Source organism: Rhinatrema bivittatum, chromosome 4 (assembly GCF_901001135.1).
Source record: "Rhinatrema bivittatum chromosome 4, aRhiBiv1.1, whole genome shotgun sequence".
Lineage (NCBI taxonomy): Eukaryota > Metazoa > Chordata > Amphibia > Gymnophiona > Rhinatrematidae > Rhinatrema > Rhinatrema bivittatum.
Genome location: NC_042618.1, coordinates 282,416,977 through 282,442,600, shown reverse-complemented (window position 1 = coordinate 282,442,600; position 25,624 = coordinate 282,416,977). Strand labels below are relative to the sequence as shown.

The 25,624-nt window shown below is 43.4% G+C and overlaps 1 protein-coding gene across 1 annotated transcript in view; it reads right to left on the bottom strand.

Moving 5' to 3' along the window:
• SOX5 (SRY-box transcription factor 5) overlaps positions 1-25,624 on the bottom strand; it is a 1,631,810-nt gene that overhangs the window by 1,209,075 nt on the left and 397,111 nt on the right. The window contains 3 exon segments of the mRNA XM_029600160.1: positions 11,570-11,668; positions 11,671-11,726; positions 11,729-11,743. Coding sequence (XP_029456020.1) covers positions 11,570-11,668; positions 11,671-11,726; positions 11,729-11,743 — 170 coding nt within the window.

Here is a 25,624-nt window from a genome sequence, read left to right as displayed (position 1 = left end):
ATTGGGCACCTTGTGGGGTCGGTTGATTGGTGTGTCTCTAGCTGTCCATCCGGATATTGCTCACTTTCTCAAAGGGGTTAAACATCTGCATCCGCCTGTCTGGCCTTTATGTTCCGATTGGAGTTTGAATCTAGTTCTCCGGGCACTGTGCGAAGCCCCCTTTGAGCCTCTGCGCAGGGCTTCGTTGAAGGATCTGACTTTAAAAACATTGTTTTTGGTGGCTATTTGCTCGGCCCGCCGGATTTCGGAATTGCAGGCATTGTCATGCCGCGATCCCTTTCTTTGGATATATGATGATAGAATTTCCCTGGGCACGGTTCCCTCGTTCCTTCGCAAAGTGGTTTCGGCCTTCCATGTCAGTCAGGCGGTCGATCTTCCCAGTTTTCCACACTGGGCTCGGGATTCCTCTCAGGGCAGGGACCTTCATCTATTGGATGTCCGGCGTATTTTGCTGCGCTACCTGGAGGTTACTAATAATGTACGACGTTCGATCACTTGTTTCTCCTGTTTGTGGGCACAAACAGGGTGACAAGGCATCTAAGGCGACCATCTCTTGTTGGATTAAGGAAGCCATCGGCTCTGCCTACATTTGCCGAGGGCATCAAGTGCTGTTGGGTCTCAGAGCACCCTCAACCAGGGCAAAAGCGACCTCTTGGGCGGAGTGTCAACTCCTATCACCTCAGGAGATTTGTAGGGCAGCAGTGTGGCCTTCTTTACACATTTTCACTAAACGTTATCGCTTGGACATTAAAGCTGATGATGAATCATCCTTTGGTGAGAGTGTATTGCGTGCGGGTCTTTCGGGTTCCCACCCAGTGTAGGGTGGCTTGGGTACATCCCACTTTTATGGACTGATCTGGGTATGTTCAGGAAATGAAAGTTGGTTCTTACCTGCTAATTTTCATTCCTGTAATACCACAGATCAGTCCAGAGGCCCACCCCTTTCTTCAGATATCGAAAGACTGCATTGCCTTACGATTTGCTGTTTTTTTAATTATGGAGCTCCGTGTTGACAGAGTTACTTGATGGAGCAGTTTCTAAGTCTGTTTGTTGAGGCCACAGGTTGTCATTTTTTGTTTGGGTTTCAACCTCGGTTAGTTCTGTTAGTGTGGGCTTGGGTACAGGCCAATACTGAGGGACTGCAGGTGGCACTCTCGTTATGTAGTAGTGCCCAAAGTTCTAATTGTTCTCTGACTCCACCTGCTGGTAGGGATACATAATCCACTTTTCTGGACTGATCTGTGGTATTACAGGAATGAAAATTAGCAGGTAAGAACCAATTTTCATTTTGTAATCACAGAGGCTCGGCACGCATAAGAAAAGGGATTTAGCATATAGTGTGTGGTAAAATAAATCTACCTTTATAAATTCCATGAGCAGCTCATGTTAAACATCGGGTTAATATATAAATAATATTAACTTGATCTACTTTACACAAATATCACCTGCTAGACCTATTTATACCATGGCAATATATATCATACATATTGTTAGTAAAAAGGATTAATTTAAATTTGTATACCACGTCGGTATATGTTTGAATTAAATTTTGGCTTAAAGATGGTTGGCATGGATAGGTAAAAGCAGTGTGTTTGAATATATTTGATGTTACAAAGTGTGGTTTGTGTTATAAATATACTAATTGATAATAGGGCGGTGCATTCATTTTCAACAAATGTGCAATCTGCAATGCATAAGTCCCTGTTCGTTTGATTCGTGGGTTCGTGAAACGCATGGCGATCCCCATGAATAAAACATATCATATTAGTTTTATTCTTTTGGTTCACAGTGATTTCTTAGCAGCTGTTTGAAATAGAAGAAGGCCATGTGGGAGTATCCATAAGATAAACCTGCCCTTTCCTGTGAGTCATAAGTGACCTCACAGCCCTGTCATAGAGTGGGTCAGAAAGGTTGGCAAGGAGATGAGAATGCAACCTATCAGAGCTAAGCATTTTTGTAAGGCAGCTAATCGCCGCTCTTACTCAGTGCTCTGTGACACTGTTCCTGATGATGCTGAACTATTTATACCTTAAGCACACAGCATGCTACGCTCTTTCTTTACGGGGGTGGTCTGAGGAGGTGGTCCGGGGATGGTGGCTTTACTCAGAGCTAGTCTGAGTATCTCAAATCTGTATTCAATTGCTAGCTACTTTGATAGAATTTTGTTTGTTTTTGCTGCAGTGCCAGCTAGCCAGGCTTTTTTTTGATCGCACTTTTTTTTTTATTATACTCAGACGGTCTCTCTGTCTCTCCGACTGAGACAAGCTGCCAGTAGTGGCATTTTGCTGCTTATCTTACCCTCCTGGGGTAGGTTGGTGCAGGAACAGGCAGGGTTTGGGTGGTGTGGCTGGGAGATAGTGTGAGTTGGTATTTTCAAACAAGAAGCAGCATCACTAGGAACTGTGCTTGCTCAGGCTCTGCTGTTTCATTTTTTGTGCACACAGAGCAGGCTCTGTGTGCACAGAGCAGGCTCAGGCTCTGCTGTTTCATTTTTTTGTGCACACAGAGCAGTCTCACTTATAGTGTATATCAAGGCACTGAACTGCATCTGTGGGCAGTTTTGCAGACTCACATATATTGGGACAGCAGTGTTCTTTTAAGCCAAATCCCCAGTAGGTCTCTTTTGTAGTTATAAGTTTGGTGCATGCACATACAGCGGTATCAGTTGTAGTGTACATCAAGGCACTGCATCGTGCATCTGTTGGAAGTTTTGCTGACTCACATATATTGGGATAGCAGGGCTCTTTTAAGCCAAATCCCCAGTAGGCCTCTTTTGTAGTTACACATTTGGTGCGACAGTACGTCAAAGCCATGTTGCCCATAAACAAGCATCTGTTCTGGAATGAGCTAGAGCGAAAGCCGCTGGCAAGGACTCTTAGCCCACTCAAGCAAAGGAGACACCAGCACAAATGTCAGTGATACGGTATCTCACAGAGCCCATAGAGGACATGCAGACAGATCCGCTGGCTTATTGGGCATACAAGTCCACTGTCTGGCCACACCTAGCCAAAGTGGCTCAGCGATATCTGTCATGTCCACCAACCTGTGTGCCAGTGAACGCATATTTTCAATGACAGGGGATATCATGAGCCCTCACCGCTCAAGGCTGGGACCAGAGTTGATGGAAATGCTAGTGTTTTTGAAAATAATCATGCCTTTGCTGGGTTTCCAAATTTTCCCCGTGAATGGCAAGATGAATAAAAGCAATTTAAAGCCTTGCAGCAGCTCCAACTGCCTCATATGCTCCATATAATATAAGCACATGTATCTGACCTCAGCCGCTGTGCCTGTCTGTCCACTGTCCAGCCCTTATGTCACTTCAAGGGCCTGACCTCAAACTCTGTTCCTGTCTGTCCACTGTCCAGCCCTTACATCACTACAAGGGCCTATCTCAAATGCTGTGCCTGTCTGCAGTGTCCACTGTCCAGCCCTTATGTCACTACAAGGGCCTGACCTCAAATGCTGTGATTGTCTGCAGTGTCCACTGTCCAGCCCTTACATCACTACAAGGGCTTGACCTCAAACACTGTGCCTGTCTGTCCACTGTCCAGCCCTTATGTCACTACAAGGACCTGACCTCAAATGCTGTGATTGTCTGCAGTGTCCACTGTCCAGCCCTTACATCACTACAAGGGCTTGACCTCAAACACTGTGCCTGTCTGTCCACTGTCCAGCCCTTATGTCACTACAAGGACCTGACCTCAAACGCTGAGCCTGTCTGCAGTGACCACTGTCCAGACCTTACGACACTACAAGGGCCTGACCTCAAATGCTGTGTCTGTCTGAGTTTAGTTCTAATATTTCTAATTTCAGTTTCATGCATTTGTGCATCATTTCTGTAAAGAATATTCTTTTTCCTGTTTTGCAACATTTGGAATGTAAGAACATAAAAAGCTGACTTCGTTTGGAGCTTGCATATTTCATTTGCTCAATAGTTTTCATGACCTTAATAATATGGGCCATTGTCCCTAAATCTTTCTTAGGTGCCAACATTAATGTTTCTAGTACTATAGAAAACTGGTGGTAGTTGCACTCTAGTTCAGCCTCTGTGTTCCCTTAGTTTACAGAGGCATTGTGTAGGGTACAGAGTCAACATAGGTTGATATTGTAGATTTGGACTTGAGTAGCAGTTTTCTTATTTCTGAGAGCTCTTTAAGTTCCTTTGTCATCAGCTAAAGTGCATAAGCAGTTAATAGCTTCTGGGTATTCACTAGATGCCAACGGAAATACCCTACTTTAGGGGCCAACCCATTCTAGGGTTCCCTTTCCTGCGCAAAGGAAAGGGAACTCTCCCCGGATGTAGCCAGTCTATCTCTTAGTACCCATTGACCTATTTTGAACCACTGTTCACATGGAAACCTCCTCCACGTTGACTTACCACACTTTGAAGGCTCTTGCTCCACTCTAGGGGCCAACCTATTCTAGGGAGCCCTTTCCTGCACAAAGGAAAGGGAACTCTCCCTGGGTGTAGCCAGTCTATCTCTTAACACCCGCCAACCCATGTTGAACCGCTTTTCACATGGAAACCTCCTCTACGTCAACTCACCACACTTTGAAGGCTCGTGCTCCACTATAGGGGCCATCCCATTTCAGGGAACCCTTTCCTGTGGAAAGGAAAGGGAACTCTCCCTGTGTGTAGCCAGTCTATCTCTTAGTATCTGTTGACCCATGTTGAACCACTGTTCACATGGAAACCTCCTCCGTCTCGGCCTTCAAAATTCTCGTTTGTATATCTTCTACTTCCACCAGATTTAAATAGAGCAGCGAGAGATCACTAGACGCCAACAGAAACCCCCCACTCAAGGGGCGAACCGATTCTTGGGAGCCCTTTCCTATACCAAGGAAAGGGAACTCTCCCTGGGGCCAGCCTGTCTTGCCCCTATCAAAACCACAGGGACACGACTACCTCAGCTCTGCCAGCCTGTCTTGCCCCTATCAAACCCACAGGGACCAGACTACCTCTGCTCTGCCAGCCTTTCTTGCCCCTATCAACTTTCTGCCACTCTGCCTTACTGCTATACACCAGACGACTCACTCTACTCCTTGTGGTGTTCTTGCCACTGTCATGGTTCCTCAGTGTGTTGATGCTAGTCTTTCTGCTGCTTTGTCCCTTTATTGGCACCTTGTGTTTTTTTCTGACACTCTTTCTGCTTGCTATGTCTTGCCACTTTGCCTGTCGTGCTGCCTTCAAGGGTTCATGGAACTGTTATCGGTGGTCTCTTTTGAAGCTGTGGTGTGTTTTTGACACTCTCACTGCTGCTTTGCACCTCTGTTAAAGCACTCTTGCCACTCCTGGTATCTCTTTGCCCCTTTACAGTGCCTTAGGCTATTCATGCCACTTTGGTGCCACTTTGCCACAGTCTAAGTACCATGGAGCTCTTTTCTTGTTATGATGATTTCCCCAGAAGATCCATCAGAATTGATAAGAAAACCCCAATTCTGCAGCCAAAAATAGGCTGCAAATACTCCCTCCACTGTCTGTAATGATGAAACGAAAACATATAAAACTAATCAATGAATTGTTTTTTCCCCCTATGAAACTAATGCAACGAATTTGGGTCCTGGCAAAATGAAAAACGAATTGAAACAAATGTTTTCCTTCTGCACATCCCTAATTGATAATACATACAATATAGTTTTGTTTTGTTTTGTTTGAACCACAGTTGTCCTCAATAGGCATGATCTATATAGTAGATAAATAATATTTAGTAATCATTAATGACTGCGACAGCATTAAAACCATTTTTCAAGATTTACTTAGAAAGGGACTGTAATAATTTTTACAATAACGGTTCTAAATTATTCATATAAAGGTGCATCTATTTACTACTATTGAATAAAATGGTCTCAGGTTTTTAATATAGTACACATTGAAGCATGGTTCTAACTTAACACTCAAATGGGCTTGGTTGAATTAAAGAAATTCGGAATATAAACCAGTATTTATAGATTAATGTGATACAGAAAGATTTTTTAACACAATTCAGCATCGGGTTGATTATAGAATAGATTTAATATTAATGACAGTTCTCAGAAGATCATAATGAGTTTTGCAATGATTAATTGATAAGAACGATGGAAACATGACTTTGTTGGATTAACTTTGCTAAAGAAACAAATCTTGGTGTTACAAAACCAAGCGATCACTAATATTGAAAGCTAAGATATGATAGTGCATCTGATATGAATAAATTTAATATTTTGGTTTAACTTGTTTCTTTTCTATTTTAGAATCTTGATTAATCATCAGGAAATGATTTTAGATGTTTGTCAAATTAACATTGTAATCATTATAAACAGGTAAATTAATCAAAAACTGGTAAATAGAGATATGTCTTAAAAACATTTTATATCATTAAGATCCACAGATAGACAATTTGTTATCTCCACACAAACATAATTAAAAATAATTTTATTACTATTTTTCTGTTACATATCTTTTCATCTTCATATTTATTTATTGTTTGAATTATTTTTATCTTCATGTAAACATATTGGGCCGGATTTTAAAAGGGTTACACGCATAAGGTACATGCGTAACCCTTTTAAAACACCCCTGCGCGTGCTGAGCGTATATTGCATAGGCTTCTGGCGCGCACAAAGCCCCGGGACGTGTGTAAGTCCCGGGGCTTTCTTGAGGTGGGCGTGTCAGGAGGCATGATGTGGTCAGCGCATCATCCGGGGGCGGTGCCGCGGGTATGGTTTCGGTCTGGGGGCATTCTAGGGGCATGGCCGCGGCCTCCGAACCAGCCCCCAGACCAGAACATGGCGCGCGGCAAAAGTTACGCCTGCTTCGAGCAGGCATAACTTTTGCAGGCATAACTTTTGCTCCAATTTCGGAGCGGCCTTGGAGGGAACGGGCAGCGCGCGCAGGGCTTGGCGCATGCAAGTTGCACAAATGTGCACCCCCTTGCGCGCGCCGACCCCGGATTTTATAAGATAAACGCGGCTACGTGCGTATCTTACAAAATCCGGCGTACTTTTGTTCGTGCCTGCTGTGTGAACAAATGTACGCGTGCGCGCTATGTTTTAAAATGTACCCCCTTATTCTGTGACACTCTATACATGAATAGAGAATCCGTTTTGACTGGATGGATCTTTTAATTTGATTTATGTACTGGATTGTAGGAATGTGAATCGTTTTTGACCGATTAAAATTATCGTCAGATAATTTTAAAATCGTCCTAAATCGTTAGAGTGCACGATACAATACAAATGCCCCCGATTTATCATCAGGGGCATTTGTATTGTATCGTTAAATAGGGCACGGGAATTATTTGGGGGAGGGCGGGAAATCCGGCACACCAAAACAACCCCTAAACCCACCCCGACCCTTTAAAACCAATTCCTTACCCTCCCCCACCCTCCCGAACCCCCCAAAATGTTAAATTACCTGGTGTTCCAGTGGGGAGGGGGTCCCGGCGCGATCTCCCCGCTCTCGGGCCATCGGCGCCATTTTGGCTGCCACTAATTAAAATGGCGCCGATGGCCCACTAAAAAAAACCCCCACCCGACCCTTTAAATCGACCCCACCCTCCCGACCCCCCCAAAACCTATTAAAATTACCTGGTGGTCCAGGGGGGGCTCAGGGGGGCCTCGGGAGAGATCCAGGGGGGCCTTGGGAGAGGAGAGATCCAGGGGGCCTTGGGGAGAGATTTCCCGTTCCCAGGCATCAGCTGTTCTAAAAAGAAAAGGTGCCGATGCCCCTTTGCCCTTACCATGTGACAGGGTATCCGTGCCATTGGCCAGCCCCTGTCACATGGTAGGAGCACTGGATGGCCGGTGCCATCTTTAAAGATGGCGCCGGCCATCTTTACTCATCAGCCCCTAGGCCATCTTTACTCATCAGCCCCTATTATACTATACTCTATAATAGGGGCTGATGAGTAAAGATGGCCGGCGCTATCTTTAAAGATGGCGCCGGCCATCCAGTACTCCTACCATGTGACAGGGGCCGGCCAATGGCACGGATACCCTGTCACATGGTAAGGGCAAAGGGGCATCGGCGCCTTTTTTTTTTTTTAGAACAGCTGATGCCTGGGAACGGGAAATCTCTCCCAGAGGCCCCCCTGGATCTCTCCCCGAGGCCCCCCTGGATCTCTCCCGAGGCCCCCTGAGGCCCCCCTGGACCACCAGGTAATTTTAAAAGGTTTGGGGGGGTCGGGAGGTTGGGGTCGATTTAAAGGGTCGGGTGGGTTTTTTTTTTTTTAGCGGCGCGGGCCTCCCTAAAAAAAAAATTAGCGATGTAAATTGGAATCAGAAACGATTCCAATTCACATATCTTAACGATCAGATCCCCCCCCCCCCCCAGCTGAATCTGATCATTAAGACGTTCTGGCACACGATTCACATCTCTACTGGATTGTTAAAATTTTAAATTTTTTAAATTTTTAACTGAATTTTAATTTTATTTTTGAATTATTTTAATTTGTTCTTAATGATATTGATATATGTAAATAAATGTTGAACTATTATTTTTCACAGCCCTGATGCAGCCAATAAGGCAAAACTCGGCTGGAGTTGGTGTTATTGTATTTAATAAATTCTCTTTCCAAGGCATCGGTCTTGCTTTGTTTTTTCACATTCTTAAAGTACTGCAGGATTGTCCCAAGTTGTCTCATGACTGACCAATCATGATGCCATAGGGGAGCCTGCAGACCTATCTCCATTTCCATAGACAGATCATGCAGGGGTACACACTGCACCCCTTGCAACTCCAGTGGGACCCCACATCTTGAAAGAGATGCTTGTGAGGCATATCTAATTCCTCCTGCTATTGACAGAAGAGGTCCCTAGCCTTCACACTTTGATGGAAATGCCTAGCTATTTTCCTACACTTCTCTATTAAACCATGAGGGTAGACATTCTGTGGTTAACTGGACCCCTGCTCCAATGCTTCTTCATTGCTAAGTGCAGAGTGTAAGCAAAGCATTGTACACCCTATTATCATACTGTTATCATACCCATCAGATACCACCTTTGCCATGTTAGAACCATTGTCAGCGACAAAGGATTCTGCATTTACACTTCTGGCTCTCTGATCCAGTTGCCAGCCCTCCAGCATTCTTCTAATGGCTCCTAAAATATTAGCTGAGTTATAGGCCCCATCCACCAGTGTGTAGCAAAGCCCACCTGTGCCCTCTTACTCCAGCTCCTGTGGAGCTGCTGCCTGCCCATACCTCACCCAGGTTTCACCAATGTGCCATTAGAAAGAGGAAGGAGTGTGAGATGTTTGTGGATGGCTACATGTCACTAGTGAAATGCGCACTGCTCCTCTATGACTTTGCCAGCAGTGCCTGGATGTGACTACAGCTTGTACAAACTGGGGATGAACTTTCTACTGAAAATGGTCTTGAAGGAGTTTATAGCTTGCTAACAGGGGTAGCAACCACCTGAGACCTATGTTCTCCTCTACATCTCCTGGTCATCTAAAGTGATCATCTCGCCAATAGTGCTAATCACCACTTTGGATGCTTCCTGCCTCTTTCTCCATGACAGTGCCACTGAACATCACCCCCATTTTCTCCAGTGTCGGATGTCACTTCATAGGTATAGCTGGGGTCTACTTCTGCTGGTCTGCACCTGACTCCTAGAAGGAGTTTAAAACTTGGAAGAGGCTCGAGGAACACTCTTTCCATTTTCAAATAGTGTCATGACTATCCTCAATCTTGCAGAACTCGCCCACTGATTACTAGGGATGTGCAGAGCAAAAGTTTAAGTTCATATGTCCATATGTTCAAAGGGGGTCCCATTTGCGGTCAATATGGACATAAACAGAATTCAATGAGTTGAGTATATGTCCATATATGCAAATAAAAATTTAAACCCCTCACCCTCCTTAATCCCCCCCCCCCCCAAGACTTACCACAACTCCCTGGTGGTCCAGCGGGGTCAGGACGCCATTTCTGACCAACTTTGCAAGGAGCACGTGACGTCGGCGTCACGTCGCATGATGACGCGGCGTCACGTGATTCCCCCGCGGGTTCGCGCCGGAACGCTCGTTCGGCCCAAAAGGAACTTTTGGCCAGCTTGGGGGGGCCTCCCTGACACCCCCAAGCTGGCCAAAAGTTCCTTTTGGCCGAACGAGGGTGCCGGAGGGAACTCGCGGGGATCATGTGACGCCGCGTCACTGCGACGTGGCGCCGACGTCACGTGATTCCCCACGGGGTCGCTTCCGGGATCCTCGTTCGGCACAAAAGGAACTTTTTGGCCAGCTTGGGGGGGCCTCCTGACTCCCCAAGCTGGCCAAAAGTTCCCTTTTGGGCCGAACGAGGATCCCGGAAGCGACCCCGCGGGGAATCACGTTGACGTCGGCGTGACGCGGCGTCACATGATTCCCACGAGTTCCCTCCGCAACCCTCGTTCGGCCAAAAGGAACTTTTGGGCCAGCTTGGGGGGGCCCTCCTGACCCCAAGCTGGCCAAAAGTTCCTTTTGGGCCGAACGAGCGTTCCGGCGCGAACCCGCGGGGAATCACGTGACGCCGCGTCACTCCGACGTGGCGCCGACGTCATGTGCTCCTCGGAGAGGCTTTCAGAAATGGCGTCCTCACTCCTCGCTGGATCACCAGGGAGTTGTGGTAAGTCTTTGGGGGGGGATTAAGGAAGGTGAGGGGCTTAAATTTTTATTTTGGATCAACAATCGCGATTTCTCCAACTTATTCAACATAGCTATGTTGAATAAGTTGGAAATCCGATCATTTATGTCTTATCACTTTTTTAAGTTAAAAAAAAAAAAGTAGCGTTTTTACATTTATGTTCAATACGAATGCACCACCCTACTGATTACTGCGTCTACCACCATCCCAGGATCATATTGAAGGGATGCTGTTCTTCAGGTGATGCTCCATTCGAGAAATACTTAAATGGACCACTTGCCTCCCTCCAATGATCTGCTTTGGTGCAATAGTTAAATGGCTCCCAGATCACAGATTCTTTCGTGATCCTTATTGAGTGGCCGTTAGCCAGATGAGGCTGCCATAAAATATACCCAGGATTAAAGTTACCTGGGGCAACTTTAGGGCAGTGTTTTCCCTGACCAGTCTTAGCCAACTGAGTTTTTCTAGGTATCAGTGAGTGAGTATTGATGCTACCCAGAGAACTTTTAGTCATGCCGCTGAAAATACCAACCCCTCATTGCCTCTTTTTATCCAAGTAAATTTTACATGGGTATGACTTATCAGGAAACAGTTTGTTGGTGAAAGGAGCAGGAATTTCAAATATCAGGGTTGGTCTGGGAAACTCCAAAAGTTATCTGGAAAAATTTTTTGAATATCAACATTTATAGTTTATGAGAAAAAATGAAATGCTATAGGCTGGATTATCATTAGCAGAATCCTATCTTTGCTGGCTATTGGAGCGATTTTTGTGTGCCATCTAAAAGAGCAAAATGACAGCTCCATTTGCATCCATGTTATTCCTGCTTTCTCTTGGAAGAGGAGTCTGAGTGGAGGAGGAAGAGAGGATCTGATTGCTAAGAAGTTATTAAGCGCTAAGAGATAATCTCTTATTGTTATGCTGAAGAGTTGAATAAATACATTGTGTTGACAGAGTGAAGAACAAAATTACTTACCTGTTCCTGTTGATGCTTGGCCAGCTCCATTTGCTGGCGCTGTTTCTCAATTTGTGAGGCAGCTATTTTCTTCTGTTCATCATGAGCTGCCAGCAGCTGCGCTCCCGCAAACTAGTCAACTGATTAATCATACTCATGAGCTGTCTCTCCTTCTCATTAGACTTTCTGGAGTCCCTAGGCATTACAGAGTGAAGGAAAATAAAGAGAGACAAAATAAGAAAGTATCAGGTATCATATTTTTGTGATAAGCCTTTTCTATTAACATAGGGGCGGATTTTAAGAGCCCTGCTTCGCCTAAATTCCGCCCAAATCTGGGCGGATTTAGGCGAGCAGGGCCCTGCGCGCCGGTGAGCCTATTTACATAGGCTCACCGGCGTGCGCAGACCCCGGGACTCGCGTAAGTCCCGGGGTTCTCCGAGGGGGGCGTGTCGGGGGGCGGGCCCAGTCGTCGCGGCGTTTAGGGGGCGTGCCGGCAGCGTTTTGGGGGCGGGTCCGGGGGCGTGGTTACGGCCGGGTGGCTGGGCCCGCCCACCGTACCCGCCCCCAGGTCGCGTCTTGGCGCGCTAAGCGGCCCGCTGGCGCGCGGGGATTTACGCCTCCCTCTGGGAGCGTAAATCCCCCAACAAAGGTAAGGATGGGGGTTTAGACAGGAGGGCCGGGCGGGTGGGTTAGGTAGGGGAAGGGAGGGGAAGGTGAGGGGAGGGCAAAAGAAAGTTCCCTCCGAGGCCGCTCCGATTTCGGAGCGGCCCTCGGAGAGAAAGGAGGCGCGCGCCAGCTATACAGAATCCATAGCCTTGCGCGCGCCGATCCCGGATTTTAGCGGATACGCGCGGCTCCGCGCGTATCTACTAAAATCCAGCGTACTTTTACTTGCGCCTGATGTGCCAGCAAAAGTAGGCCAAATCGCACGGTTTGAAAATCTACCCCAATATGTTTAAGTCACCAATTCATACAACTTATACAATATGTCTATACTAGCCGTTAAGCCCGTAACAACAGGCTACATTAAAAAAAAAAATTCGGTCCATTTCCTTCCCCCTCCCTCCCCTCTTCCTCTTCCTCCCTCCCCTCTTCCCCCACCCTCCCCCTCTCCCCTTCCTCCCTCTCCCCCCCTTCCTCCCCCCCTCACTCTCTCCTCCCCTCCTCCCGTCCTTCCCCCTTCCCCTCACTCTCTCCTCCCCTTCCCTCCCCTTCCCCTCACACTCTCTCCTCCCCCCTCTTCCCCCCCTCACCCCTCCCTCTCCTCCCTCTCCCTCTCCCTCCTCACTCACTCTCCTCCCCCTCCCTCCCCTTCACTCTCTCCTCCCCCTCCCTTCCCCTCACTCTCCTCCTCCCCACTCCCCTCCCCTCCCCTCACTCTCTCCTCCCCTCTCCCCCTCCCCTCTTCCCCCTCCCCCTCACTCTCTCCCTCCCCCCTCCCCCTCATCCTCCCCTCCCCTTCCCCTCATCTGTCCTCCCCACACCCCTCCCCCTCCCCCTCACTCTCTCCTCCCCTCTACCCCCTCCCCTCACTCTCTCCCCCCCCCCCCCTCACTCTCTCCTCCCCCCTCCCCCTCACTCTCTCCTCCGGCCCCAGCGCCATTTTTTTTCGTTGCTGCCGCCGCCACTACTGCTCCTCCCACTCCTGCTCCTCGCCGCTGCTCCTGCTTCTTACCGCCGCCGCTCCTGCGGCCCCAGCGCCATTTTTTTTTTTCGTGCACGCTCGGCTCTGACCGACGTGCTCGCCCGCGCATGCGCGGTAGAGCTGCTCTCTACTGTGCATTTGCGGGCCGTCGGTCAGAGCCCATTTATAAGGTAGATAATAAGAACCAAATCCTAATCCATTTCTGTTTGGGATTTAATAAAAAGGACCTATGAAAAAAATTATAAGAAACTAATTCAACAGCTGCCTCAAAATTAGAGGACCTTTATATAAAATTTAATCACTTTTTTTTGCTTAAATATCCATGCAGATGTATTGTAAAATTAGATGGGAAAAATTATATATTTACAAACCCGGAGGATCTCAATGCTCTTCTAGCAGCATAATGTCCGGTATTTTGCTGTTAAATGTGGGCCATTGATAATGCTTATCTTCTCTTTAAATATTTATCCTAAAATCCGCTCATAGAACGAAGATTTTACTTTGTTTTGCCTTACATTAGTGACTGATTGTTAAATTGATATTAATATGGTCAGTATTATGTTTTTTTCCTAAATATTAATAATAAGATGTCAATCAGTTACTATGATATTATAATTTGTTACAGATTATTTGTTGTTGTGATAATTTGGAAAGCAATAAATAAAGAATTGAAAAAAAAAATCTAATCACTTTTTGATGTCAACAGCGTTACATAGGAATTTTGTTGTTAGGGGTAGGGGAGGGGGATTCTGCATTGTGAAGTTGTGCAGAATCTTTGCAGAATTCTGTATTTAGCCCACAGAATTAAGTGTAGGGATAAGGAGCAGCAGCATTGGCACTGAAAACTGTGCAAGCTGGAAGGCAGGTAGGAATAGCCTCAGTGTCAGCTGTAAGCGAGAAAGGAGCAGTATCAATCTGGTCTACACAGATTGAAAATGAGTTGGGGAAATAGATGTTAGCCACCCCCAGGCCAGAAGAGATGAGGCTGTAATGTTGGCCTTGGCCTGCATGACCCAAACAAAACAGGGAGCAATGGGTGTCCAGTGGAGCTTGAACAAGAGGTAGACAGCAGGCTTGAGGGAAGCTAGAAGAGAGCTGGGGTCTTGCTAAGAAGGGGGTGGAATTCAGAGAGAAAGCTTATTAAAGTGTGGACAGACAAGGAGAAATCATGGGGTCTTTCTGGGGTGAGGAGAGAAACCTGGAGGAAGCAAGGGAGAGCACTGGGGAGAGAGTCAATCCTTGTAAGGGAGGCAGAGACAGAAAGCTTGGGATCCGGGGGGCGCTCTAGCGCAGCGATCAAAATGGCCGCCTAAGCGTGTAGCTCCGCTCCAGCCTATCCAATAAACTGAAGAAAATCCACTTTAAAATAACTTCCAGCGCAATATTTTGGAACCTGTCGCTCCCTAATCGCCTTGGCCCTCGATGGCGGCAAGCAAAGCCGGGAAAATTGAAACAGCCTTTGCGGCAGCGGCAGGAACAAAAAGATCGAAGGCCGCTCCTCCATCACCCGACAAGGCCCCGCCGGCGAAAGTCATGGCGTCCGCAGATGTCGTCTTAACAGAATTGCGACAACTTAAGGACTTGATTAATATTAATATAGATGCCACTAACGCGATTCGGGGAGAATTACATGCGGTGTCCAGCCAACTTGAAACACATCGGGGCGTTTAGACGACGTGGAAACTCAAGTTTCATCGCTATTACTGACGGTCACCTCCGTTCCTCAAATGACGCAAACTATAGAACGTTTACAGAATTCTTTGGAGGATTTATCAAATCGGAATCGCCGAAATAACATAAGAATCCTCGGGATCGCAGAAGGAGAAGAAGGTACTGACATTAGCGGCTTTATTAGTAAACTGCTTACCTCCAGTCTCCATCTTGAATTTCAATATCCTATGGAGATTGAAAGGGCCCACAGGGTGCCTGCTAGACCTATTCACAACTCTAAATATCCGCGGCCTATTATTTTTAAATTGCTGCGTCATCAGCAAGTTCTTCAAATTCTGGCGGCTGCCAGATCTCAAGCGCCTGTTCATTATAAGGGCCATAACGTGCTTTTTGTTCCCGACTTTGCTAAAGATACTGCCGCGAAACGAAAGGCCTTCTTAGCTTTGCGACCGAGTCTGCAGCACATAGGGGCGAAATATGGTCTCCTCTACCCGCACAAATGCGGGTTACCCACTTAAATCATACGACAATTTATCAACAACCCCAGGATCTTGAAGCCTTTATTCAGTCTGTGAATACTGGACAAGGTATGATTACTTGAAATGAAGATAGCTGGGCTACTTCAAACAACACGATAAGATGGCTTCTAGATTGCTCAAATGAACGTGGACCAGTCATTTTTTTTTTTCTTATTTTAGCTGGAATTGCTATATCACTAATTTGTGATTATTTCTTTTCGTGAGTGGTTCTTTATTACCTATTCATGGAGCGGACTGGATCGCTAGGTACGGTCAGTGATCCACCTAGACACCCATCACAAGTCCCTCAGGGGACTCAACCAGTAGCACGGTTAGTGCTAATCGTTCTTGATATTCTCTGATTTTTATTTTTCTATTTTCTTCTTCTTCTTAACTTATTTATCCTTTCTTATTCTTTCTCCTTCTTATTACTCTTAATTTCGTTTTTCTTTTTTTTCTTCTCTCCGTTTTTTCTTCTTTTCTCTTCTTTTTCTGCTTCATACTCCTACTTCCTCTCTCCCTTTATTTGGCGAGCTTTTCTCTCTCCTTTATTTTTTTTTTTTCTCTCCTATTATTTTGACCAAAGAGGTTTTTCCTAGGTTTTCCTTTTCTGATTTTTTATACTTACCTCTCTGATGACCACTGCTAAAACTTCACTTACTGTGGTTTCCTTGAATGTTCAAGGTCTCTCGCATCCTATCAAACGGAAAAAGGTTCTTACTTATTTAAACTCTTTACACACGGACATTGCCCTCCTACAAGAAACCCGCTTGACGCCTCATGAATCTCTCAAACTAAAGAGACATTGGGTGGGACAACTCTCTTTTAGCTCTGCAGTTCACAAAAAAAGAGGAACAGCTACTCTTCTCAATAAAAGTTTAGATGCAACGATCATTCAGCAATCGGCAGATATGGATGGTAGATGGAATTTCCTTCAGGTTTCTATAAATCAGGTGGTCTACAATATTCTTAATCTATACGCTCCAAACCAAGATGATCCCACATTTTTTCATGACACTTTTTCACATCTTCTTGCGCATGATTCTCCCCGGATTATCGTCGGAGGTGACTTCAATCAGACCCTGGATCCATTCATGGATCGGAAGTCAACGGCACGCATCTCTATTTCAAAATCAAGCAAAGCTCTCATCATCTTATGTCGACCTTGGGCTTATCAGATCCTTGGCGTCTTCTCCATCCTGGAGAAAAGGAATACACCTTTTTCTCTGCTCCGCATTCTTCCTACTCTCGTATAGACTTTTTTTTAACATCAAATAGTTTAATTCCACAGATATCCTTCACAGACATTGCTCCGATTCTGGTTTCGGATCACGCTGCAGTTATCCTTCAGTGTAATCTACAGTTCCCAATCATCACGGACAAAATGTGGAGATTCAACTCTTCACTGTTAACAGACTCAGCCTTTGTAGAATGCATTCGGAAGCACACTAGCGATTATTTTTCTATCAATGCTACTCCTGACATTTCATTGTCTACCTTATGGGAGGCCTATAAAGCCACCATCAGAGGCATTATTATCAGCTACTCAGCACATCAGCGGAAAAGCCAACAAGCGGAAATGGTTCGCCTTCAAGGATCTATTGCTCTATTGGAATCTGAGCACATACAACAGCCGACCAGTGCTTCTCTCACAGCTGTCTTGAAAGCCAAGTTCCAATACAACCAGCTTCTTAGTGCTTCAGTTCGCCTTTCTACTTTTCACACTAACGCTACATATTATGCTGAAAACAACAAATGTGGTCATCTTCTTGCATCTTATTTAAAGAAGAGGAAGGAGAAACAGCGCATTACTAAAATTATATCTGCCTCCAATCAGGTTTTCACACAAGATGTGGATATTCTACACGCATTTCGAGACTTTTATGCCAAGCTATATCAGAATGAAGTTCAAGCGTCGGAAGAAGATCTTCAATCCTTTTTCTCCACTCTCTCTCATCCATCCTTATCGCCACAACAACTTGAAGAACTTGACTCTCCAATAACTTTACAAGAAATAGAATCTGCAATACAAGCTCTCCCTGGAGGGAAAGCTCCAGGACCAGATGGTTTTACAACAGACTTCTACAAAATGTTTAGCAAAGAACTTGTGCCCTACTTACAACAGTATTACTCGATAGCACCGGCTCAACCGACTCTCTTTTCCTCTTTCTCTACAGCGTGTATTGTTGTTATTCCAAAGCCAGGTAGGGATGCAGCCGAAGTTGGCAATTACAGGCCCATATCCCTACTGAATACTGACTATAAAATTTTTACTAAAATACTAGCCTCCTGACTATCCCACATTATGCCTACCTTAATTCATCCAGATCAATCTGGCTTTATTAAGAACAGGCTTATCGCTAACAATTCCAGACTCTTTTTTCACATTCATGAGGCGGTTTTTTCTGCCCCCTATCCGGTCATTGCTGTTTCTCTCGATGCGGAAAAAGCTTTTGACCCTGTGGAGTGGTCTTTTCTTTTTTCTACTCTACGGAGATTTGGTTTTGGCCCCAATTTTCTTTCATGGATCAACCTCTTATATTCTTCTCCCACAGCCTTTTTGTATCTAAATAATCGTCGGTCCCCTCTTTTTCCTTGCATAGAGGAACTCGTCAAGGATGCCCTCTTCCCCTCTGCTCTTCAACCTGGCTTTGGAACCCCTTCTTCTTGCTATTAGACAGAATTCGCTTATCAAAGGTGTACAGATTGGATCTAATGAATATAAATTATCAGCTTATGCAGACGATGTTTTACTCTTTTTGTCTCAACCTGACCTTCTCTCCCAAATTTACTCCTACAAATGACGCCCTACTCTGCTCTCTCGGGGTATAAGATAAACTGGCATAAAACTGAACTGCTCCCTCTTAATGCCCTCGGCTCTTTGGTGAATCTTACCGATTCTGTTATAAAAAAAGTTCCTACACATATCAAATATTTGGGTATTTCTTTTTATTCCGACCCTCATTTAACAGTTGCTAATGCTGAAACCCGTATTATTCAAGAGATCAAGGACCTTACTGTTCATTGGTCGCCCCTTCATCTTACATGGTGGGGAAGATTAGATACCATTAAGATGATACTTGCCCCTAAAATTACTTATGTTCTCTCGATGATTCCCATTTTTTTTTCTTACGCTTTCTACAAGCAGATTGATCGGATACTTACCTCCTTTTTATGGCGGCATAAAAATCCCAGGATTGCTTTGGCTAAACTTAAGCTTGTCAAGGCGGAAGGTGGAGTGAGTTTCCCTAATTTTTTTGCATACCATCAAGCTTTTATGCTTCAACAGGATCATCACCATTTTTTTCCTCCTCCCCACCCGGGCGGTAGGCCCAGATGGTTAGATCTGGAATCTTCCTTGTTGTCTCCTTTTCCACTTACATACCTTCCTGGGATGCAATTGTCTAGGCGGCTAGCGACTAATTCTATAATACGATCCTTACATAAGGCTTACTCTTTGTTTGACTCAGCCCGCCCCAAACATATGTGTCCTTGGAATTCCTCCAACCTGGCCCCTATATGGAGAAACTCGAACTTGACCTGTGATAAACATCCTCTTAACTGGCCGTTATGGCAGACTAAAGGCATTTGGTTCTTAGCCTCTATACTGGAAGATGCTAAGTTATGCACATTTGCCCAGCTTAGGGAGCGGTATGGGCTACCATCCTCTCAATTCTTCGCATGGCTTCAATTACGTAACGTTATTGCGGCCTCCTCATACTCCTCTGTGTCGCTCACTAACTCTCCCTACCTAGTACAGGTTTATCAGGAACATGGTCCTCAGGGACATTTAGCGTCTAACTATATAAGATACTAGTTTCTGCAGAGCCTAAGTCCTTCGGAAGGGGCTTATTCCATATGGGCCAAAGAGATAGATACCCCTATTAGTCTAGCTGTATGGACACACCTCTGGACCGTCACCACTCGTATTACACTGTCCTCCAGTTTAACCCAGTCTTCCTTTTTCCTACTACATAGAGCCCTATGGACACCTTGGCGCCTACATAGGGCTGGCCTACTAACCTCCCATACATGCTGGTCTTGTTCCGCTTCCCGAGCGACTCTAGAACATATGCTCTTTTCCTGTCCCTATGTACACAACTTCTGGCTTCAAGTTTGGTCTACGATTACTTCAATTCTCGCCATTCTCATACCCACTATCATATGCTATGCTGTTTTTTCGAGGCTCAAATCCCTTTGTTTCTTTATCTTTGCCTCACAGGAAATTAATGGATTTCTTGTTTACCATTGCTATTCATACCATAATGTCTAACTGGAAACGCAGTGATTTATTATCGCAGGTTTGGTGGTGGAACTCCGTATGTATGTATTATAAATATGAAAAAGCTATGGCTATTAAATGCAATCGTCTTGCTTCATGGGCTCAAGTCTGGAAACCACTTGAGGATTACATTACCTCTCTTCCCTGATAGCTTAATGCTTCTTTAGTTCTTTTTACCTTTGCTCTTCTCTTTCCCTTTCTTCTAACTAGCTCGTTCTTCTTTTTCTCTTTCTTTCTCTTTTTCTTTCTTTTTGTTTTTTCTCCTCTTTCTCCACTCCTCTTCCTTCCCCTTTTCTTTCCTCTTTTCTCTCTCCTCTCATTTTTCTCTTAGTTCCAAGCTTGATGCTGTTTCAGTAAGAATTCTTTGATGCACAGATATAGTGGTTAATATACTGCAGGATATTCGTTTTTCCTTTTCTATTGGACACTGTACTTTTTCTTTTCTCATCCCGAATATCTTAAGTGTAATCCTGCATTATCGGGGTTTAGCCGGGAATGTAAATTGGCTGATGTTATGTTTATTTTTCTAACTGAAACTTCTTTGTTTTGTATCTCTTAAAAATTGTTCAATAAAATTGATAAACTAAAAAAAAAAAAAAGAAAGCTTGGGATCCAGAGAGATGGGAGGATGATCAGCCTGATAGGAGAGAAAGTTGGGGGTCTTGATGAGGGTGGGGGAAAGAGAAATGGGGGAAGGGGATATGAAGCTGGGGGTGGCAGAGAGGGTAAACTGAGATTCTACTTGCAGTGACTGACCCTGGAGGAGTAGAGAGAAAAAGCTTGTGGGGGGAAAAGAGATGATTGACAGATCAACCCTGGGGGATGGGGGAGGTAGTGAATAAACTAAAGGATTGACGCAAGGGAGAGGAAAGATCAAAAATGGGGAAGGAGTTCAATCCATAATGGGGAGAAAGCTGGAGGTCATTGAGTGAGGGGGTGGGTCTCATCACAAAAAAATATGCATCTTTATATTTGCATTATAAATTAGTTATTACTCAAAGATAGTATTATATTGTGTTGTGTTAACAAATAAATAGGAGATTTACTCTTACTGGGGAGGGAGGGGAGAAATATGGCATTCCTATGATATTTGGCCCCTTCCTGATAAATTTTGCCGTGGTTTCTCCATGATATTTTTTTATTGTGGAAAAAACCGTGAAACAAAATATTGTGGGAAAGGCCCACATCTGCCTAAGAAGCATGATTTTGTAAAAAAAAATGTTTCCTTATATTACATTTATTGTAATTAAGATTTAAACGAAAAATCTTTTCGTTTTTTAATCCTACCCCCTTGTTTATTAACATGATTTTGGCGTCATACTTACTCTTAAATGACGTCTGTGCCGGCGTCTGTATTTGTTATAACTCACTGAGAGGAGATGTAGATTGTCAGTATATAATGATATGTAAGTTTGATATCACACCTATTTTATGTTAACATAATTATCCACATTAATGTCTGAGAAATTTCTGTTCTTCACATTTACACTCCAATGATCATCTGGAAGACGTGGGTACTTATATAATCTTTTGTAAATAGTTTTTCCACGAAGGGTTGATTGTAAAACCAAATTAGCATTGTTTTTTCATAAACATTTTTTGCATTTAGAGCATTTTTCTTTCTATTTTCTGTGCCGTGTTGTTGAGTACAGTAGAGTCCATTGCATTTACCTACTTTTTCATCATAATTTTTTCCCCTTCCTTACCAACAATTTTTATGATTGTTTTTTTGACACACGATACATTTAGTGAGATATTCTTCATGTCAGTTCCTCAACCTAACCCCTATGCCAATTTATTTTAAAAGTAGCACCCGGTTTGGAGTTTCTAATTTTGTAACTCATAGGTAGGATAAGAACCATGCAGGTGAACATTTGCTATCTGAGTTTGTTGTGACACTAGATTTACATCAGTTTATACAAGCGCAAATTATTTAGGTAGTTTGTTACACAAAAATTTTTTTTATGTACTTGTGTTTAATTATCATTCAATGTACACAAAAATTTTTTTTTTAAAAACACCTAACCCCTCCCTCATTCATATCGTCACGTTTTTTTAAAAAACACCTAACCCCTCCCTCATTCATATCGTCACGTTTTTTCATTAGGTGACCCCTCCTTGTATTCACGTCAGTTTTTAACCCCACCCCATGTTAATTCACACAATTTTGGTGCCAAATTTACTTTTAAATGGCGTCCCAGTCAGTGTTTTGTATTCTTTACATTTCATTGAGAGGAGACGAACACGGTTGGTCAACACACGATATGTAAGTTTGCCGTTACTGGTAACACTGAGTTTACTTTTATTGGTAACACGGAGTACTTCACATATTTTAAGAAATGTATATGAATTGATTATGCTAGAAAGAGTCAAATTTCTTTTTCTACTGTAGTACTTGATACATTTGGTCAGTAGATACTGTAGAACGATGTGCTGTACTAAGTAATTCTCCGCTAAATGTTTGTATATTTTCACAGTTTTATTGATTGATCATTCTTTTTCCATAAATATTGAGTTGATGTAAATCAAATTAGTATGTTTTTTTTATAAACATTTTTTGCATTAAGAGTAATTTTCTTTTTCCTTTTCTTTTTCGTGCCGTATTTTTGAGTATAGTAGAGTCCATTGCATTTACTTACTTTTTTCATTAATTTTTTTCCCCTTTCTTCCCCGATATTTTTTCATTGTTTTTTTATATGATTGTTGTTCTGACACACGATACATTTAGTGAGCCATTTCCTCAACTTAACCCCTATGCCAATTGATTTCCCATTTGGCGTTCCAATTTTGTAATTCATAGGTAGGAGAAGAACCATGCAGGTGAATATTTGCGATCTGAGTTTGTTGTGACACTAGATTTATATCAATTATACAAGCACGAATTATTCAGGTAGTTTGTTACACAAATCAATCTATTTTTCCTTAGTATCCACTGCCATTTGAAATAAAAACTTTTGTATGTATTTGTGTTGACATGATTGTAATTTAATTATCAATGTATACAACAAAATTTTTTTTAAACACCTAACCCTTCCCTCATTCATATCGTCACGTTTTTTCATTAGGTGACCCCTCCTTGCATCACGTTAGTTTTTAACCCACCCTATGTTAATTCACACAATTTTGGCGCCAAATTTACTTTTAAATGCCGTCCCCGTCAGTGTTTTGTATTCTTTACATTTCATTGAGAGGAGACGAACACTGTTGGTCAACACACGATATGTAAGTTTGCTTTTACTGGTAACACGGAGTTTGCTTTTATTGGTAACACGGAGTACTCTATTTTTTAAGAATTTTATATGAATTGATTATGCTAGAAAGAGTCAAATTTCTTTTTCTACTGTAGTACTTGGTACATTTGGTCAGTAGATATTGTCGAACGATGTGGTTTACTAAGTAATTCTCCGCTAAATGTTTGTATATTTTCACAGTTTTATTGATTGGTCATTCTTATAAAGGGTCTGATCATATAGATATGATTTTCCACAATACTGTTGTTAAGATTATCTGTTGCTATTCGTTCGATGTATACTATCTTTCACTCCCCCCTCATTCATATCGTTACGTTTTTTCAATAAGTAACCACTCCTTGCATTTACATTAGTCTTTTAACCCCTCCCCTATGTTAATTGACATGATTTTGGCGCCAAGTTTACTTTTTAATGGCGTCCCTGTCAGCGTTTGTATTCGTTACATTTCAGTGATAGGAGACGAACACTGTTGGTGAAGATACGATATGTAAGTTTGTTTTTCATTTCACATTCATTGGTAGCACGGAGTATTTCACTTTTTATAAAAAATTGTTTTTGATTATGTTAGAGGCAAAAAAAATTTTCCCACTATGGTACTCCTGGTTATGTCTCATTAAGCAATACTTCATTGAAAGTTTACATACTTTTACAGTTGTTATGATGGATCATTTTTTATAAGGGGGATGATTAAATCGATTTTTCACGATCTTTCTGTCGACTATAGTAGAACCCAAATCTCCACAATTCAAACTAAAAATTTGTTTAAAAGTTTTTTTTCATTCTTCCTTGTTGATTTTTTCACACGATTGCTTGTTTGATACACTGAATAGTAATGTGGTCAGTCCTCTGCTTAAATAACATCTATGGGACGATTGCATCTTTATTTTTTGAAAAATTGCCTTTCTGATACAATTTTTTAAATATATGAGTGGACTACAGATACGGTTACAATTTTTGATTTTTCCAGTTTTAACAATAATTGTTCGATTCATTTTTCCATCCATTATCTGTTTTAAATAATTTTTGGTTAATTAGTTACTTGTACAATTTTAACAATTTAACACAAGTCTAGTATCAGCAAGGTTATATTAGTTGTTTCATCTATATTTTTTATGTTTTGCAGTATGTATTATGTGATTCCATGTGCGTCTGGTTAATTGTAAAAAAAATTTAAAAATCCAATTTTTTCCAAAAATTAATTTTTTCCCATTAGAAATGTTCATTTTTAATAAGGGGTGTTTCATGTTTTTTAACAGATACTGATTTATATTAATATATAGCTGACCTTTATTTATTTTAATATAGATGCATGTACATTGTTGACTTTAACCGGACCATCACCTGAACACTGTTCTTTGATTATTCAGGTATTATCTTCTGATGCTGTTATTTATCTTAGTGTTGTTGATTTATGTCGCACTTTATTTATTTATTGTTTATCCTCTCCATTGTCATTACAAGTTCATTTATTTATGTATTTATTTATTGATTGATTTTTATGTTTCCTGATGATTTGATGCCTATATGTCTGTGCGTTTTTAACTATTTGTGTTTTTAATATTTATTTTAAATATTTATGTTATTAAACACTTTATATGTTTGTTTGTAGCCCCTGAGGCAGCCACCACAGGTGGCGAAACTCGGCCAGAGTTGGGCACTTGTACTTGATTTTTCACGTCTCCTTGATTAAAGTTTGAAAAAGACGCTCTTGTGGCATCCTCTTGTTTGTTGCTACACCACATCTGCTACTTCCAGGGCCTTTTCCAAGGTCAGATCTGGATGCCTACAAACCCATTGCCACAGGGGTGACCTGAGACTGTCCTGGAACTACTCCAGAAAAATTGTTTTGCTACCTCCTCCCCAGTTTTCTCTTCCAGATGAGGTGGTGGAACAGGTCCTGAGGATATCTCCAGCCCGAAAAACTCTCTCCCTGAAAACTTTGCGATAGGCATCTTTTGGTAATCTATGCTCTTCGGAAGATTGCTGCCCTCTGGGTTTTGTTGTTTGATAAGCCTCTTGACAAGGTCATGTAAGTAAGTTTCCCAAGTAGAGAGCCCACGGGTTTTCTGGCCAACCTGCCAGTCTTGCAGTGTGCTCAAATTTGTGCAGTGTGCTCTCTAGGGGTCAAGTTGAGTAGTATCAGTGCTAACGGAGCTGGGTGGGATACCATGGATTGTACCGCTTGGGCTATCTGTACCGCTTGTGTTTGCAATGCCTGTTGTCACTCAATTTGGGCCTGCATAGTGTTCTGTAGCTGCTGCTGGCTGGCAACGGACTTGGATCAACCTGCTCCATTTGTACTTCTCCAGAGATAGGAGAACCAGAGAACAAAAAAATCCTGCTGGCCTCTTCGGCCTTTAATTCGCCTCCTTGAAACCCTTACTAACTTGCTTCCTGCAGCCCGAGCTCCATCCCCATCCACTCTTTGCAGCCTGAAGGCTTCTGCCAAAACAGCCACTCTTGCTGTAACCTGGAGGCCACCGATGACCAGGTCTCTATGCGGCCTGGAGCCGCCGCTGATGCATCTCCCCGTGCGGTTTGGAGGCCTCCGCCAGCGCCATTCCTTTCATGGCCAGGAGGCAGCCTCCAACGGTCCTCTTCCATGGCCTGGAGGCCATTGCCGAGCAAGTCCTTTTCTGCAGCCTGGAGGCCACCCAGAGCTCCTCTTCCTGTGGCAGGAGGCAGCCATCACCTTCCTTATTTTGCAGC